At 46.1% G+C, this 19857-nt stretch overlaps 1 protein-coding gene across 1 annotated transcript in view; it reads left to right on the top strand.

Moving 5' to 3' along the window:
• Positions 1–19857, top strand: part of bltp3a (bridge-like lipid transfer protein family member 3A) — a 238498-nt gene that overhangs the window by 200338 nt on the left and 18303 nt on the right. The window contains exons 16-20 of the mRNA XM_072480504.1: positions 1239–1405; positions 2034–2184; positions 8532–8788; positions 10527–10635; positions 14146–14312. Of these exons, the coding sequence (XP_072336605.1) occupies positions 1239–1405; positions 2034–2184; positions 8532–8788; positions 10527–10635; positions 14146–14312 (851 nt within the window). The remainder of the gene's footprint in view (positions 1–1238; positions 1406–2033; positions 2185–8531; positions 8789–10526; positions 10636–14145; positions 14313–19857) is intronic.

The following is a 19857-nucleotide window of genomic DNA, read 5'->3' as shown; positions in this document are numbered from 1 at the left end:
ATCACATCCACGTGTTCTGGATATGTCCAAGACTTGAGGGGGTTCTGGCAGGGGTTCTCAGACATGATGTCCGAAGTGTTGGGTGTGGCGGTGGTTCCGAGTCCAGAGGTGGCGATATTTGGGGTATGGGACAATGCAACATAAGATGACGATTTATGCAGACGATGTGCTGCTGTTAGTAACAGAATCTGGCGTTTCAGTCCCTGCAATTATTGGAGTGGTGGACACCTGATTATTTTTGTACTTTTAATTTTATTGTTTGTCCAGGGTGTCTAGGTCAATTATAACATTCCTAAATGATGTCAGCAATTAGATATAAGAAATATGCACAAACCATCGATGTAACCTATCACTTTGAGAGCCTAATGGCAGTGTATTTTACCCACTGACACATAATTCGCCATAATTCTTTATTGTCATGATCTTTGAATATAACTCCACAACTATTTATGGCATCAAAATCTGTGAGCTATTCCATTGGGCAAAGGATCCAAGGACGGGCTGGGCCCTTCCGTCATTTTTTTTCTTCTTGTTTTTAAATAAATTTAGTGTACCCAATTCATTTTTTCCAATTGAGGGGTAATTTAGCGTGGCCAATTCACCTAGCCTGCACATCTTTGGGTTGTGGGGGCAAAACCCACGCAAACACGGGGAGAATGTGAAAACTCCACATAGTCAGTGACCCAGAGCCGGGATCGAACCTGGGACCTCGGCGCCATGAGGCTGCAGGGCTAACCCACTGTGCCACCATGCTGCCCTGGGCCCTTCCATCATGGGACTAAGCGCAATGTTAAAATTATATTTTTGGGATCTCTAATGGACACTTTTAGTTGACTCCCCAGCTGGATAACCCACTGCTCGTCTTGGTGACTTATGTTGTGCATCCAATTTCTTTGGAAGAGTTTGGCTCATACCTTTTTTAAAGCCTCTCAACATCATTCTGAGATATGGAATTTTTCATACGGTCCCAAGGGTACCCATTTTCCACGATTTTGAACTTGAGCGAAACTCGTTCATTGAATTCAATCGATCTATTAATTTAAAAGATGGTGGTACCTTCCAGCTCGGGTCACTACTCATCCATTGGCACCCTTTGTACCTTGGTGCCATGGAAAAACAACCATTTTGAACTTACAATGTCAAGTATTGCACTCTTTGCTTGCATTGAAAACTTGAAGCAGGCTAAATAATCACTGTTTTGGTAGCTCTAGTGTTGATTCTTGGACTTCTAATTTTAGAATCAGGACAGGAATCTCTTCCCCTAGATACCAGCATACATGACGGCGGCATGGGCAGCAATCAGAGTCTACTGGAATGTGTAGATGGAGGAGACCGAGCAGAGGGCTTTCACAAACCTTCTCCCATGACCAGCTCATCAACACACAGCGAGGATGATCCAGAACAGGTGAGGGTCTGTTCACTTCGGTTATAACTTTCTTGTTTGCTATTTCTTGATTAAGTTTTGTACCAGTAGACTAAATAGCAACTCTTGCTGTCATCGACTGGCATGCAAGATGGAGATGCCAAATAGTGAAACTGGATGTAGATCTTGCTTGTTTGGCCTTCTGCCCACCTTCCATACATGTAAAGTTGTGCGGAGAACTGTATAATTCAGAGAACCTCATTCTCTCAGCTAAAGAATATGCCTATCTTATATTGGAGGAGCAAAACAACTGGTAGGTGTTTGCGTGGCAGTGGGGGGGGGGGGGGGGGGGGGGGGGGGGGGGGCTAGTGGTGGCAGGGAGAAGTCAACTAATTAAGCAGTTCATTTGTTTTTGTAACTAAAGGTAGCGCACCCACAAATTTTGCAAGACAATGAGGAAAAAGCAGGGATATGAATGAAATTGGATAGTTATTAATAGACAGGCCAATGGCTGCCTCCTCTTTGTACGATTCTATTCTTCTACTCCTGTGGCCAGAATATTTAACACCTTTTGACCGTATAGGATTTAATACTTCAGGAAGGAGCATTGGTGCATATTTTCCATCTGTATCGTCAATGTGGAAGTTTAAATTGCTGCTTTGTTTCCCAGGCTTCTGTATTGTTGCTGAGGATATTTGATTTGAATTGTGGGATTGACATAAGAGGTGATGACCTTTCCGTCGGTGTTCAGGCGAAGGAAGTGATTCCTGACCAGCTGGGCAATGTGGGAGTGCAGCAGTTTCTGAGCAGCCGTACGACTGGTGAGAAATAGAAAGCAAAATCACTATTAATAATGCAGTTAATGGTTGTGACTGTAACTTGCTCTTTTAATGATATAGTTGGAGCTCCTTCCTCAAAGTTACCATCAATGGGAAAAACCAGGAAAAGACTTGCCGGAGTTTTCCTGGAGGCCGGTAGTTTACCTATTGATCTTCCAGATTCATTTAACATCGTCGTTTGGGATAAACCTTCTTACCATCTTAGGTCATCAGTCATTCATACACATTTCCAATTTGAATTCAGTTGACCAATTGATTTATGAACACTGCTTTGAACTAATACGTTTGTTTTTCAACCTGCAACATGATTCATAATAAAGAAACTTTATGTTTAAATAAAAAAAAAAAAGAGTAAAAGCAGCAGAGGATCTGGTATTCTTGGATCGTATACATATAACGTATGTTAACAAAGGCATGTTTGCAGTTGTTTTAATCAGAGTTGGAGTCAATAGCGAAGGAGAAAAATAATTTTAATATTGCTTACCAAAGTTTCATCCAAAAGAAGACAACCTCCAGTTTATTGAAAAGGGAATAATGATTCTGTGAGAATGCGTGCTTTGTATTGATACTTTCTGCATGTGCCATGGAATGGTTCAGATGGAATTCTGCTGAATTGCAGCAGTGGGAGTGCTTTTACTAGTCTAAGCTCTTTTTGCTTATTCTAGATGCAGTTCACATCTGGGCCAGAGTACAAAGGCTCTATTCAAAGACTGTTGAAATTGAGAATGAAGAGACTCAATCAACTCACTTAAGGGTTGCAAATGGCATCATAAATGATAAGAGTAGATCTGGAATGACTTGTATCTGTCACCTGAAGCTCTTTATTAGATTGCGAGCTAGATGCACTTTCTGCTATTTGCTGTTTCTTTATTGTTCCAAGTTTTGGAACTGAGGGCACCGTTACTTCCTATCATCACCGCACCACACAAATAACTGTGTGAAGTGCTTTGAGATATTCTGATGTGAAAGGATACTGAATAAATAAATAAAAGAAAATGCCAAATCAGCCCAGAATTACAGAATTGATTTGTTGCAGGAGGAGGCCATTTGGCCCATTGTATATGCACTAGCTCTCCAAATTAGCATTTATGACTTAGTGTCATTCCCCTGCCTATTCCCTGTACCCCTGCACATTGCTTCCATTCAAATAATCATCTACTGTCTGTGTGGAGTTTGCACATTCTCCCTGTATCTCTGTGGGTCTCACCCCCTCAACCCAAAGATACGCAGGATAAGTGGATTGGCCACGCTAAATTGCCCCTTAATTGGAATTTTTTTTGAAAAATAAATAAAAGATAATCATCTGATTTCCTCTTGAAAGCCTTGATTGAACGTGCCTCCACCATATTTCCAGGCAGTGCATTCCAGACCCGAACCACTCGCTGTGAAAATCACGTGCTTCTTTTGCAAATCACTTTAAATATGTTCCCTCTCATTCTTTTTCTTTATAGGTTTAGAGTACCAATTCATTTTTTTCCCCAATTATGGGACAATTTAGCGGGACCAATCCACCTACCCTGCACCTCTTTGGATTGTGGGGGTGAGACCCACGCAGACACGGGGAAAATGTGAAAACTCCACACGCACAGTGGGCCGGGTTGGAACCCGGGTCCTTGGCGCCATGAGGCAGCAGTGCTAACCACTGTGCCACCATGTTCCCCCTCATTCTTGATCCTTTTAAAAGCAGGAACAATTTCTCCCTACCTTCTCTGTCCAGCCCCCTCATGATTTTGAATGCCCCTATCCAATCTCCTCTTAGCCTCTTCTCTCCAAGGAGAACAGCCCCAACCTCTCTAATCTATCCTCATACCTGAAGTTTCGCATCCGTAGTACCATTCTTGTGAACCTCTTCTGCGTTCTCTCCAGTGCATTCACAACCTTCCCAAAGTGTGGTGCCCAGAACTGTGTACACTATTCCAACTGAGGGCGTAACTAGTATCTTGTATCAGTTCAACATAACCTCCTTGCCCTTGTACTCTATGCCCCTATTAATGAAGCCCGGGATACTGTAAGCTTTATTAACTGCTCTCTTCACCTGCCCTGCCATCTTTTTAAAATAAATTTAGAGTACCCAATTCATTTTTTCCAATTAAGGGGCAATTTAGCGTGGCCGATCCACTAACCCTGCACATCTTTGGGTTGTGGGGGCGAAACCCACGTAAACATGGGGAGAATGTGCAAACGCCACTGCCCTGCCATCTTTAATGACTTATGCACATATACACCCAGATCCTGCTGCTCCTGCACCCACTTAAGAATGTTCCCCTTATTTTTTAATCTCCTTTTCTTCCTAGCAAAATACATCACCTTACACTTCTCTGCATTGAACTCCCTCTGCCACCTATCTGCCCACTCCACCAACTTGACTGTCTTTTTAAAGTTCTGCACTGTCCTCCCCTCAGTTTACAATGCTTCCAAGTTTCATGTCATCCGCAAACTTTGAAATTGTGCCCTGCACACCAAGATCTAGATCATTAATATATATCAGGAAAAGCAAGGGTCCCAATACTGACCCCTGGGGAACACCACTACAAATCTTCCTCTAGCCTGAAAAATATCCATTGCTCTGTTTCCTATTACGTATCCAATTTTGTATCCATGTTGTTAATGTTCCTGATTTGGGGTTTATTTTCATACCTGGTTCCTGCTGTTTTTTTAAAAATAAAGCTAATTTAAACTTGTTGCATCAACTTCAAAACAAAATATAACTCTTTAGATTGCATCCTAGTTGTTGCTGTTTTTGATTCCAATATGGGAGACTTTTGAACAAACCACAAAGCTCGTTCAGTTTTGCCACTTCTCATTCCAGTGACTCCTCCCTCCCTCATTCCAAACTCTGATCACAAATCCAATCCTTTTAAGCAGCAGTGAAAATTTGCTGCTTGTTCCTTTGCATATTGATGATGCACGCAGGAGGTTTTTGGCTGTAGGAGTATTTCACATTGGTGTTAATTTTGCATTGGGGGAGCTCACAGACATAACAAAGGTATCTAGACACTGAAACTGCTCAGCTATCATTGCCGAGCAACAGATTAGGTTTTTATTTCCTTTTCTTAAGTAACATTGCTTCATATCAATTAATTTACATTGGGATTTCAACATGTAATGAAAAGTAACGAAAAGTCAGTCATTTTAATTTGAAATCGATTTTTCTTCAATTAGGTTTATGATTAGATTCATTTTGAATATATTAAGTTATGTACACAAGTGAAGGGGGAAATTTTCAAGGAACATATTGGCCATGACTGTGATTCTCTTACCTAAGTGCAGTTCAGCTATCATAATTTTTATTCCGGTCAAATTACTACTGTAACTAAATATTATTAACTTCGACTTCAAGTCGTTAATTAACGTTAATGTCTGACTCCACATTTGAAAAAATAATGGGATGTTTCCAGTGGCGGCATGTAGGAGGAGGTCGCACGTTGGGTGGCTCCTGCTCGAGGCTTGCCTTTTAGAATTTAATGCCTAGTCCCAGGGGCAATTTTTTTTTAAGTGCAGGAAGACATAAGGAAGAAGGATGTCCAAAACCCAAAGAAAAGCTGCCGTGAAGAAGGGAGTGAGTGAAGGATCGCCCTCGAATGGAAAGGTCTGTTCAGCAACTGGAAGGATGGCAAAGGCTGGGTGGAGCCGCACTGTTCACGGCAGAAAAGCTGACCGAGGTGATGGCTTTGGAACTTGAAGAACAGTTCACAAAGCACATGGAGGTGATGAGGAAGGAAATTATTGCAGCATTGAAGGTGCTGGTGGAGGAAGCGATTGCCCCGGTGAAGGCAGCGGTGTCAAGGACATCGGCCGAGGTGCGGGAGCAAGGTGAAAAACTGAAGGGAGTGGAGGAGGCCATGTCGCAACACAGCAATCGGCTCACCTCGATGGGTGAGGAGCTGCAGAGGGTGGTGGAGGCCAACAAGGATCTGCGAGCCAAAGTGGAGAACCTGGATCACAGAGCCAGGTGGCAAAATTTGAGCATCGTGGGCCTGCCTGAAGGGGTGGAGGAGTATTTTGCCTAGATGTTGGCGGAGCTTTTGGGGGAGGGGAAGATTCCTCCCAGTACGAACTGGTTCGCGCTTATGAGGCATGGAGGCCTAATCCAAAGGCGAATGAGCTGCCAAGAGCAGTAATTATTTATTTCCGTAGGTACGGCATGAAGGAAAAGGTCCTGAGTTGAGCAAAGCAGAAGCGGGAGGTGCAGTGGACTGGAGCTGGTATACATATATACGAGGACTTTTCTGTGGAGTTGACGAGGAGGCAGGCGGCCTTCGGTCGAGTGAAGACGGCACTGTATAACGGCGGTGTGTGGTTCGGCATAGTGTACCCAGCTAAGTTGAGGGTGACCTACAACTTCAAAGACTTTTATTTCGGGACAGTGGAAACAGCGGAGGTGTTTATGAAGGCAGAAGGACTTGGGCAGAAGTGAGAAATGGGACTGAGGATTGGTCTAGGACTGAGGGTAGGGGGGGGTGGAGGATTGTATGTAACTCTATTTTTTTAACGCATGTCATTATATGTGCGAAATGAATTGAAGTTTCGGATTTGGGATTTTCTTTTGCAATGATGGCTCTTTGGGGTTTGTGTGTTTACACTGGGTTGTGTGTTGAAGGGGATTTCTTTGTTTTCCTGGGACATGGTTGGGGGGGGGGATTCGACGGGAGTGGGGCCTCCACAATGGTTAGCTCCAGCTGGCCAGTGAGCGGGAGTGTGGTGGGGGGAGGGGCTGTGGCCATTGGAGCCTGGTAGAACAGGTTTCGATGGGCCTGGAGGTTTGAAAAGTGGGGGGAGGGAACCGATACTGGGTGAGGTGTTCTCGAGAAGAAGTGGATGGGGGGATTCTGGGAGGGAGGGAGGGGTTCGATGGTGACAATGGGACGGGGCGGGCCATTGTCCAGTGGGCAGGGCCTGGAGTTATGATGGAGGACAGGAAAGGGGGGCGGGTGCTGGGGGTGAAAGACCCCACGTTAGGATAGTTACATGGAATGTGAGGGGTTTGTTGGAAGGAGGTTTTAAGTGTCATCTCGGGGGTAGGGCTCATGAACCTGGAACCAGGGCACCTGGAAGCTATTTTCGGGGTGTCGGACTAGTTTGGGCAGCAGGCAGGGGCAGATGTTTTTAGCCTTCGCATCGCTGATTGCCCAGAGGCGTGTCCTGTTAGGGTGAAGGTCAGCTTATCCATCCTGTGACACGGCTTGGCAGGGGGACTTACTTGAATTTCTTTGACTCTTGACTCTCAAGGAGAAATCTCGGCTGATGGGGATGGAGGAAGGGTTTCACAATTCATGGACTCTGTTTACAATGCACTTCCAAGAATTGGTTGTCATTGAACATTATGGCGGGATGGGGGGGGTGGGGGGGAGAGGCAGTATTGTTAACTTTGGTTACACTGTTTACGGATTGATAATCTGTTTTTTAACCTTGAATGAACTGGTGGATGTTTTGGTCTGCGTATTGAACGGGGTGCGGTTTGTGGGTGGGGATTGTTATTGTATTTGTTTTTGTTTGTTTGGTTGTTTATTGATGTAAATGTTGAAAATGAGGGGAATAAAAAGAGAACCATAATGGGATATTTTTCCCACTCACCTACAGGATGAGCTCCCTAAGAGAACTTCTGACGCATGCCTTGTTTTTATAGCAACAACCTATGCCATCAGGAGAGATGGGGGGGTACTTAAATTATTGCAAAGTATACATTACTGCAGTAGTATTGAGTATAGGACCAGTTTTGATACATTTTATTCAATAGTCATTTTATGACTTGGAGCAACTCAGTCAGTCCCATATCCCCACACCTGAGAATCCCTGGCCCCAAACTACCCGAATTAGAGGAAAAGTATCCAGGAAGGAACTTAACACCTCTAGCTTTATCACTGAGAACAAGCTGAAGCCAGTCGTCAATGGTGAAAGGCGTGTATGACAATCCAGGCACTCTGTCCTCCAACCACTGTCTGCCCCGCCTGTGACAGCGTCTGTAGGTCCCGCATTGGTCTCTGAGAACTCTGGCTGGATTCTCCAGTCCCCAGGCCGCGTGTTGGCACAAACAAGTTGCCTCCTTTTAAAATGATTGTAAATGAAAAAGGCTTTATACTTTTCACTGTAAAACAGCAAACATCTTCAAAAGATATGTGCAAAATTGACGATTTTCTAGTTTATGGCTCTTTCGGACTTTTACAGCCCAAGACCAAAATAAATCCAGGTACTGTGGACATTGATTGAGGTGTTTGTGGTTTTGTCCATAAGCTCCATGCTCTAAAGAATTATAGTGGTCTTATTGTTTAATACTCCTAAGTTATTGCCCTTAGATAATGTGGTGTTTCTTTTTAATGGTTGGCACTCAGGTTTTCAGAAGGCCTGCCCATTGGAGTCAAACAGAACGCAACCTGCAGTGTGTTTGAGATTCGAATCCGGACCACACTCGGCTGTTCACTCTCCACTTGCTGTAAAGAATGGATTTCTGCAATTCCACATCAATGATTTCAGTACAGAACTGCTGATGTCGTCACTCACAAATCTAGGCCCATTCTTGGAAGATGAAATCATTCCAGAAGTGATTCCAATGAAGATAGAACTATTTGACTGTAGAATTACTCTGAAGGTATGAAACAATTATCAATAAAATGATTTCTATATTTAAATGAGTGATATAACAAGCCTAGCTTAATGTTGTTGGACAGCTAATGGAATCCTTATTCAAAGGTCTAATAGAAAATCATCTAGAAACTGAAGGTATCGCAAGTAAGCAGCACAGATTCCAAAAGGGAAGATCGTGCTGGCCAACCATTTTCTGTTCCAAAGTAAGATGAGGGTAATGTAGCACAGATACTATATTTGGATTTCCACAGGACCTTTAATAAGGTCCTCATACTAGACTTATAACTACAATCAGATATGTGGAGTCAGGGGGCAAATAGTAAAATAGATAGTAAGTTAGCTAGCAAACAAAAGAGCGAATGGGGGCTACATGAATAGCAACCGGTTCAAAGTGGTGAACCCAGGGACTACTGTTGCACACCATTTACATAAAGAATTTGAACTCTGGGATCAGAAAATACAATTTCAAAACTTGCAGATGACACGAGTTGGGGATTGTGGTTGGTAGAGAGGTAGTGCAACAAAATGCAGAAAGATGTTGAACTTAATGGGTCTGATTGGCAAGTCAACTTAAATATAACTATGTGCGGGGTGGTAGGGAGAAGAACGAGACCACACAGACTGTGGAAAATAAGTGCCTAAGGGTGGCATATGGCGCAGTGGTTAGCACTGGGACTGCTGAGGACCCGGGTTCGAAACCCAGCCCTGGGTCACTGTCCGAGTGGAGTTTGCATATTCTCCCCATGTCTGCGTGGGTTTCACCCCCACAACTCAAAAGATGTGCTGGTTAGGTGGATTGGCCATGCTAATTTGCCCCTTAATTGGAAAAGAAAAATAATTGGCTACTCTAAATTTGGCTACTCTAAAGAAAATAAGTGCCTAAATTGGGTAGAGAAGATCAGAGGCATCTAAGGGCACAGACACACATCACAAGAGCTGTGACACAACTCAAGGTCCTATGGAGCAGCACGGTAGCACAGTAGTTTTCACAGTAACATCATTGCAGTGTTAATGTAAGCCTACTTGTGACAATAATAAAGATTGAAGATTTTTTAAAAAAACAATTGGACTTCATTTCTAGCGGGATAGATTTCTGTTAAACCTTTATCTAAACTTGGTGAGACTGCATGGAGTACAGTGAACAGCTTTAATCTGCATATTATACCATGGATATAGAGTCATTGGAGAAGGTGCAATAAATATTTACTAGGCTGAGACCAGAACTGAGAACACCCATCAGTAAAGATTGAACTGGGTAAGTCTCCTTTCTCTCAGAAAAGAGAAGGCCTGTAAGATTATGGAAAAGTTTGATGTTTCTGTTTGTGGAGTGAACTCAGAGCTAGGAGGATATGAAAAAGGGTGGGAGGAGGTTAATGTGAAGCACAAACACTGGGTTGAATGCCCTTATGTACTATAATATTATGTAATAGTATGCATCCTGATTTTTATTTTCAGTCCAGTGGGGAAATATACAAAGCTAGACAAATTCTACAGGAACATAGAACCAGCAAAGTTATCCAGTTAGTTCTATGTGCTGGAGAGCAGTCTTATTCATCTGAGAACATTCAGCTTCAGAATGGGTGTATTTACACCTGTTACCTTACCTTTTACCCTCCCAAACCCACAGTGCAGCAAAGTTAATGTTATTGGTACTGTTCTCCAATCTGTTCTTGTGTGAGTTTAAACTGATGAAGATTATCCGAACATGATATATTTATTTGTATTAACCTCATTACTTAAAGGATGATGGCCCACGAATATATTCCACCTCTCCTGGTCCTGTACCTATAAACCTTGATGTTGATCACCTCGTGGTTCAGCGGGTTGATGATGGGACATTTTGTATAAGGGGTAAGTAATGTTTTGAGAACAATCTGTCCAAACATGATCCCTACTATATTCACCCACTATTCCACATTTTAGTTTAGCTACAGAAAAGGCCAATGGAGTTGGGACTTAGTTTTGTATTCACAAGATAAAATGTAATCAAGTGCTGATGGTCTTATAAATTACATTTAGGTAGCAACTTTAATTTAGAAAAATGAAAATGAGCTGGAGCTACCGTGATGGGTTTTAAACATGAAGCTGAGAAATTTGAAATTGAGGTTTTGGGGATCCACTCGAAGTCAGTGAGCATTGACAACTTGAGCTTGATGTAGGACAGATTTTAAGAGCAAAGTTAGGGTTGAAGTTTAGAGGGCATAAGATTGGCCACAAGAGCATTTAGATCATCTAACCTGGTAACAGGAATGGATGAAAGGTTTCAGGAACTGATGGGCCGAGCCAGGTGGAGATGGACTATCTTATGGAGGTGAAAGTAAGTGCCTTTAGTGAGGAACAGGATAAGGAACGTATAGCTTCACTTGGTCAGGAATAGAATGCTTAGGTTACTTAAGTCTGACTCACCTTGAAACAGCAGCACAGGAGAGGGATGGAATCAATCCAAAGTATACACAATTTGTGGTGTGGGCTTGGAGGGGAACTTGCAAACCACTCACCATCCTAACTTGAAAATATATTGCTGTTCACTGTTGCTGGGTCAAAATCCTGGCACTCTGTCCCTAACACACAATGGATGTTCCTACACATGGGTTGCAGTGATTCAAGAGGCAGCTTGCCACCACCTTCTCGAGGGCAATTGGAGATGGGCAATAAATGTTGGTCTAGCTAGCGAAGCCACATCTTATGAATGAATTTTTAAAAACCTTCCATGGTCTCAACTGTCAGCTGCTTGTCTAACATTCAATCTTGATAGATCACAATTTCCTCCATTTCAATATTGCAAGGACCAAAGACATCACCTTCCCTAACTATGGAGGAATAGAACTCGATATATGCAGAGGAATGTTTGTAGTGTTGCTAACTTTTGGTTGGCTCTTAAATGTTGCTTGTTGTGTCTTTACTTAATTTGCTCTGTTTCTATAACCTTTGCTCTAGAGTCGCCAGGTATCTTTATGATACCACCACGAGGTTCAAGTTCAAGTGCTGATCAATAACTCAATACACCAGTTAGTAAGCTTCAAATCAAAACACATTTATTATACACAGTCAATCACTACTCATGCATAAAACTCTACTTACTAGACTATCTCTAACACTATAGGCCTATACTTAGCTTTGGAACTGGTCCACCAGGTTTGGGGAACAAATGGCCTTTCGTTCGATTCTGAGTCTGCAGGATTCAAAGCTGGTATAGACTGGTAGCTAGGAGCGCCTATCTCGTAGCGTGCGTTGACTGGAGACTTACTTGGTTGATGTAGCGGCTAGGCAGGTCACTGTCAAGGGTTGTTTCGAGCTGCTGAGTGACCCTGCCAAGAAGGACGAATTGAACTTGGGGATTCTACTTTATAGTCCCCAGGGGCTTCGCACCGTTCGGGGCGGACCCCGTATCTAGTTCCAAGTGATTGGACTAGGTTCCGATCACTTGGATCGATTTCTCCAATACTGTAGCCGTTCCCTAATCGCTGGGCGGTTCCTGAGTGTCCGTTGGCCTTCCTTTGTCTTGGCTCCTGCTGGCGCCGAGGAGTCTGGCTTGGCCTTATTCACCTTAAATGTTTCCATTGTACCCGGGGATCGCTCATTAATATGCGGATGGTTGCTAGTTTCAGTGCTGTCTGGGTTTCTGCAAGTTCTAATACACAGGAAACTTTGCACCTGCTAGTTTTTCCTGGCTTGGCTGAATTTCCCTGCATTCTTTGCGGATCTCCATTTTAAGTCGGGAAGTGGCCAACCCAGGTGGCTACAGTGGATAACACACACACAGGCAACATGCAGATGGTGATTATGCCTTTGCAGAATCCAGAAATAAAAGGTGTTATTCAAAGAGATGTGATTGCAAAAAGGTGATGATAATTGGATTGGTAATTATAGGAGTGGTGTCAAAGGATGCTGTGGTCAACATGGTTCACGCCCACGCGCCGTGCCCCCCACGCGCCGCGCCCCCCACGCGCCGCACCCCCCACGCGCCGCGCCCCCCACGCGCCGCGCCCCCCACGCGCCGCGCCCCCCACGCGCCGCGCCCCCCACGCGCCGCGCCCCCCACGCGCCGCGCCCCCCACGCGCCGCGCCCCCCACGCGCCGCGCCCCCCACGCGCCGCGCCCCCCACGCGCCGCGCCCCCCACGCGCCGCGCCCCCCACGCGCCGCGCCCCCCACGCGCCGCGCCCCCCACGCGCCGCGCCCCCCACGCGCCGCGCCCCCCACGCGCCGCGCCCCCCACGCGCCGCGCCCCCCACGCGCCGCGCCCCCCACGCGCCGCGCCCCCCACGCGCCGCGCCCCCCACGCGCCGCGCCCCCCACGCGCCGCGCCCCCCACGCGCCGCGCCCCCCACGCGCCGCGCCCCCCCACGCGCCGCGCCCCCCCCACCCCGCGCCCCCCGCGGATCACCCCCCCATGCCCACGCCCATGCCACCCACGCACCACGCCACTCGCACTCCCCCCACCCCCCCCACCACCACTCCCCCACGCACCACTCTTCCCCCCCCCCCAGCACCACTTCTCCCCCCCACACACCACGCCATACCCCCTCACGCCCTATATACTCCCACACTACATACTCACACTGACTGCACACACGCACACACACTCACACACTCTCTCTTACTCCAACCTTGCACACTAGAAAATATAATTTTGTAGCCTTTGTTAACATTTTAGTGCTGTGGTAAGGGGGGAAAACTGGAGAGATTCAAGTGGAGACTGCCGAGCACAGTTCTGGGGATGGGGGGACAACATTCTAAAGAACCTTGGAGAGGAAAGGGAGGTTGGTGATGTGGTAGCTTGCATGGACAGGAGCCAAGAGTGTTGCTTTTTTATTTGAAGAGAGGGGTCATAAACAATTATTTGGAAAAGGAGGAATCTCTCCTTGAATAACATTATTATTCATGCAGCAGATATTTAAGTTCAGGGGTGGAAGCCAGCAGAAATTAGGGCTTCAGTTCCCAGAGAGTAAGAGTTAGGATGCCAGCAATTCTTCAAGTGGGGGAACTTGTGGTGGGAAAAGATTAATCAACATCTAAAAACTCAATCACCCCATGTTGAAGGGGAGTTCAATCATTTACAAATTTCCAATATCCTACATTCAAAGTAAAAATTAGTGAATTTCTTCCCACTTGAAACTCTACCACAAAACTTAAATGGGTGAGGTATCATGATCTATTTCTTCCTTTACCATCTTGTAGAAATTTTCAATATGAATTAGTCAACATTCTTCCATCTTTCCAACCTTCCCAGCCATTTATTTTTCCACCTAAAGAAAAATGGTTGATCAGGGGAGTCGTCATATTAAATGCACATGCGTCTGATTTTATTAAATTTATGTTGTAATTTTTTTTGTTATTTTATTTTTGGTTCCTATATTAGCCTTGCAGACAAGTCAAGATCAACCAGCACTGGAAAAACTGGAGAATCATTTGGTCACAACCGGATCTCATCAGATCAAAGGTGGAGTGATTAAAACTGGGGGAATGCAGCCACTGTCAGAAGGCCAAAGGTCATCAGATCTGGGCACCACTACCAGCAAGGATATGGTACGTGCGCAAATTCATTTTTTTTTTCTATGTATTTCCAGGATGTCGGCATTGCTACCTCGGCCAGTATTTATTGCCCATCCCCTATTGCCCTTGAGAATAAACTAGTGAGCCACTGCCTTAAACCGCCCTTTGGATTTCGGCGGCAGCGGTGCGCAGGGGCCTTCTGGGAGGTGAGTAGTGTATTTAAAAACCTTACCTTTACAGGAGCAGCCCTTTGGATTTCGGCGGCAGCGGTGCGCAGGGGCCTTCTGGGAGGTGAGTAGTGTATTTAAAACCACTTACCTTTACAGGAGCAGCCCTTTGGATTTCGGCGGCAGCGGTGCGCAGGGGCCTTCTTGGAGGTGAGTAGCGACTTTAAAACCACTTACCTTTACAGGAGCAGCCCTTTGGATTTCGGCGGCAGCGGTGCGCAGGGGCCTTCTGGGAGGTGAGTAGCGACTTTAAAACCACTTACCTTTACAGGAGCAGCCCTTTGGATTTCGGCGGCAGCGGTGCGCAGGGGCCTTCTGGGAGGTGAGTAGCGACTTTAAAACCACTTACCTTTACAGGAGCAGCCCTTTGGATTTCGGCGGCAGCGGTGCGCAGGGGCCTTCTGGGAGGTGAGTAGCGACTTTAAAACCACTTACCTTTACAGGAGCAGCCCTTTGGATTTCGGCGGCAGCGGTGCGCAGGGGCCTTCTGGGAGGTGAGTAGTGTATTTAAAAACCACTTACCTTTACAGGAGCAGCCCTTTGGATTTCGGCGGCAGCGGTGCGCAGGGGCCTTCTGGGAGGTGAGTAGTGTATTTAAAAACCACTTACCTTTACAGGAGCAGCCCTTTGGATTTCGGCGGCAGCGGTGCGCAGGGGCCTTCTGGGAGGTGAGTAGTGTATTTAAAAACCACTTACCTTTACAGGAGCAGCCCTTTGGATTTCGGCGGCAGCGGTGCGCAGGGGCCTTCTGGGAGGTGAGTAGTGTATTTAAAAACCACTTATCTTTACAGGAGCAGCCCTTTGGATTTCGGCGGGAACCGGAAGTTCGACCTCTGGCAAGTCGTCCCCCCCCCCCCCCCCCCCCCCCCCCCCCCCCAACCAATAAATTCTGGTGGAGAGGAAACCCGAGACACTACACGTGTAGTGTCTCCCACCCACCCTCCTCCTCTAACCTAATAATAAGACCCATTGGTGTAAGGTAAGTGCCATATTATATTATTGTATTAGCATTGTGCAGGTCAAGGATTGGAGGTGGAGGAGCAGTCTCTGTCAGCGAGAGAACCTGAGAACATCTCAGAAGGTAAGCAAGTGATTTTTACTTTTATACCTTTTTTCAAATTGTGTGTGTCGGGGGGGAAACTGAAGTGACATCACAGAAAAGCTGTGACCTGAGTGGGATTCTAACCTAAATTTTTTTTGAGTATTTGGGAACTAATTAAACATAATAACTTAATTATAATTTAGAGGATATCTAAGCCAGAGATCGGAGAATATTATAGTTAGCTATCGCATTTCTATTAGAAATCTAGTGCTAGGAAACAGATAGTTGACAGTAACTTTGCAATTTAAAAAAAAAGTATTTTAAAAAAAAAAGACAAATTTTAATTTTAATTAATTGACGCAATGTCAATTAGAGGGGTGCTGTGCTCTGACTGTGAGATGTGGCAGGTCCGGGAGGCTTCCAGCGTCCCGGATGGCTTCATCTGCAGAAAGTGCACCCAACTGCAGCTCCTCACAGACCGCATGGTTCGGTTGGAGCAGCAATTGGATGCACTTAGGAGCATGCAGGTGGCGGAAAGCGTCATAGATCGCAGTTATGTAAATGTGGTCACACCCAAGATGCAGGCAGAGAAATGGGTGACCACCAGAAAGGGCAGGCAGTCAGTGCAGGAATCCCCTGTGGTTGTCCCCCTCTCGAACAGATATACCCCTTTGGATACTGTCGGGGGGGATAGCCTATCAGGGGAAAACAGCAGCAGCCAGAGCAGTGGCACCACGGCTGGCTCTGATGTTCAGAAGGGAGGGTCAAAGCGCAGAAGAGTAATAGTAATAGGGGACTCTATAGTCAGGGGCACAGATAGGCGCTTCTGTGGACGTGAAAGAGACTCCAGGATGGTATGTTGCCTCCCTGGTGCCAGGGTCCAGGATGTCTCCGAACGGGTAGAGGGAATCCTGAAGGGGGAGGGCAAACAGGCAGAGGTCGTTGTACATATTGGTACTAACGACATAGGCAGGAAGGGGCATGAGGTCCTGCAGCAGGAGTTCAGGGAGCTAGGCAGAAAGTTAAAAGACAGGACCTCGAGGGTTGTAATCTCGGGATTACTCCCTGTGCCACGTGCCAGTGAGGCTAGAAATAGGAAGATAGAGCAGACAAACACGTGGCTAAACAGCTGGTGTAGGAGGGAGGGTTTCTGTTATCTGGACCACTGGGAGCTCTTCCGGGGCAGGTGTGACCTGTATAAGATGGACGGGTTGCATCTAAACCGGAGAGGCATAAATATCCTGGCCGCGAGGTTTGCTAGTGTCACACGGGAGGGTTTAAACTAGTATGGCAGGGGGGTGGGCACGGGAGCAATAGGTCAGAAGGTGAGAGCATTGAGGGAGAACTAGGGAATAGGGACAGTGTGGCTCTGAGGCAGAGCAGACGGGGAGAAGTTGCTGAACACAGCGGGTCTGGTGGCCTGAAGTGCATATGTTTTAATGCAAGGAGCATTACGGGTAAGGCAGATGAACTTAGAGCTTGGATTACTACTTGGAACTATGATGTTGTTGCCATTACAGAGACCTGGTTGAGGGAAGGGCAGGATTGGCAGCTAAACGTTCCAGGATTTAGATGTTTCAGGCGGGATAGAGGGGGATGTAAAAGGGGAGGCGGAGTTGCGCTACTTGTTCGGGAGAGTATCACAGCTATACAGCGAGAGGACACCTCAGAGGGCAGTGAGGCTATATGGGTAGAGATCAGGAATAAGAAGGGTGCAGTCACAATGTTGGGGGTTTACTACAGGCCTCCCAACAGCCAGCGGGAGATAGAGGAGCAGATAGGTAGACAGATTTTGGAAAAGAGTAAAAACAACAGGGTTGTGGTGATGGGAGACTTCAACTTCCCCAATATTGACTGGGACTCACTTAGTGCCAGGGGCTTAGACGGGGCAGAGTTTGTAAGGAGCATCCAGGAGGGCTTCTTAAAACAATATGTAAACAGTCCAACTAGGGAAGGGGCGGTACTGGACCTGGTATTGGGGAATGAGCCCGGCCAGGTGGTAGATGTGTCAGTAGGGGAGCATTTCGGTAACAGTGACCACAATTCAGTAAGTTTTAAAGTACTGGTGGACAAGGATAAGAGTGGTCCGAGGATGAATGTGCTAAATTGGGGGAAGGCTAATTATAACAATATTAGGCGGGAACTGAAGAACATAGATTGGGGGCGGATGTTTGAGGGCAAATCAACATCTGACATGTGGGAGGCTTTCAAGTGTCAGTTGAAAGGAATACAGGACAGGCATGTTCCTGTGAGGAAGAAAGATAAATACGGCAATTTTCGGGAACCTTGGATGACGAGTGATATTGTAGGCCTCGTCAAAAAGAAAAAGGAGGCATTTGTCAGGGCTAAAAGGCTGGGAACAGACGAAGCCTGTGTGGCATATAAGGAAAGTAGGAAGGAACTTAAGCAAGGAGTCAGGAGGGCTAGAAGGGGTCATGAAAAGTCATTGGCAAATAGGGTTAAGGAAAATCCCAAGGCTTTTTACACGTACATAAAAAGCAAGAGGGTAGCCAGGGAAAGGGTTGGCCCACTGAAGGATAGGCAAGGGAATCTATGTGTGGAGCCAGAGGAAATGGGCGAGGTACTAAATGAATACTTTGCATCAGTATTCACCAAAGAGAAGGAATTGGTAGATGTTGAGTCTGGAGAAGGGGGTGTAGATAGCCTGGGTCACATTGTGATCCAAAAAGACGAGGTGTTGGGTGTCTTAAAAAATATTAAGGTAGATAAGTCCCCAGGGCCGGATGGGATCTACCCCAGAATACTGAAGGAGGCTGGAGAGGAAATTGCTGAGGCCTTGACAGAAATCTTTGGATCCTCGCTGTCTTCAGGGGATGTCCCGGAGGACTGGAGAATAGCCAATGTTGTTCCTCTGTTTAAGAAGGGTGGCAGGGATAATCCCGGGAACTACAGGCCGGTGAGCCTTACTTCAGTGGTAGGGAAATTACTGGAGAGAATTCTTCGAGACAGGATCTACTCCCATTTGGAAGCAAATGGACGTATTAGTGAGAGGCAGCACGGTTTTGTGAAGGGGAGGTCGTGTCTCACTAACTTGATAGAGTTTTTCGAGGAGGTCACTAAGATGATTGATGCAGGTAGGGCAGTAGATGTTGTCTATATGGACTTCAGTAAGGCCTTTGACAAGGTCCCTCATGGTAGACTAGTACAAAAGGTGAAGTCACACGGGATCAGGGGTGAACTGGCAAGGTGGATACAGAACTGGCTAGGCCATAGAAGGCAGAGGGTAGCAATGGAGGGATGCTTTTCTAATTGGAGGGCTGTGACCAGTGGTGTTCCACAGGGATCAGTGCTGGGACCTTTGCTCTTTGTAGTATATATAAATGATTTGGAGGAAAATGTAACTGGTCTGATTAGTAAGTTTGCAGACGACACAAAGGTTGGTGGAATTGCGGATAGCGATGAGGACTGTCTGAGGATACAGCAGGATTTAGATTGTCTGGAGACTTGGGCGGAGAGATGGCAGATGGAGTTTAACCTGGACAAATGTGAGGTAATGCATTTTGGAAGGGCTAATGCAGGTAGGGAATATACATTGAATGGTAGAACCCTCAAGAGTATTGAAAGTCAAAGAGATCTAGGAGTACAGGTCCACAGATCACTGAAAGGGGCTACACAGGTGGAGAAGGTAGTCAAGAAGGCATACGGCATGCTTGCCTTCATTGGCCGGGGCATTGAGTATAAGAATTGGCAAGTCATGTTGCAGCTGTATAGAACCTTAGTTAGGCCACACTTGGAGTATAGTGTTCAATTCTGGTCGCCACACTACCAGAAGGATGTGGAGGCTTTAGAGAGGGTGCAGAAGAGATTTACCAGAATGTTGCCTGGTATGGAGGGCATAAGCTATGAGGAGCGATTGAATAAACTCGGTTTGTTCTCACTGGAACGAAGGAGGTTGAGGGGCGACCTGATAGAGGTATACAAAATTATGAGGGGCATAGACAGAGTGGACAGTCAGAGGCTTTTCCCCAGGGTAGAGGGGTCAATTAGTAGGGGGCATAGGTTTAAGGTGAGAGGGGCAAAGTTTAGAGTAGATGTACGAGGCAAGTTTTTTACGCAGAGGGTAGTGGGTGCCTGGAACTCACTACCGGAGGAGGTAGTGGAAGCAGGGACGATAGGGACATTTAAGGGGCATCTTGACAAATACATGAATAGGATGGGAATAGAAGGATACGGACCCAGGAAGTGTAGAAGATTGTAGTTTAGTCGGGCAGTATGGTCGGCACGGGCTTGGAGGGCCGAAGGGCCTGTTCCTGTGCTGTACATTTCTTTGTTCTTTGTTCTTTGTGCA

This window comes from Scyliorhinus torazame, chromosome 17, assembly GCF_047496885.1.
Source record: "Scyliorhinus torazame isolate Kashiwa2021f chromosome 17, sScyTor2.1, whole genome shotgun sequence".
Taxonomy (NCBI): domain Eukaryota; kingdom Metazoa; phylum Chordata; class Chondrichthyes; order Carcharhiniformes; family Scyliorhinidae; genus Scyliorhinus; species Scyliorhinus torazame.
This window is presented reverse-complemented; position numbering and strand designations above follow the sequence as displayed.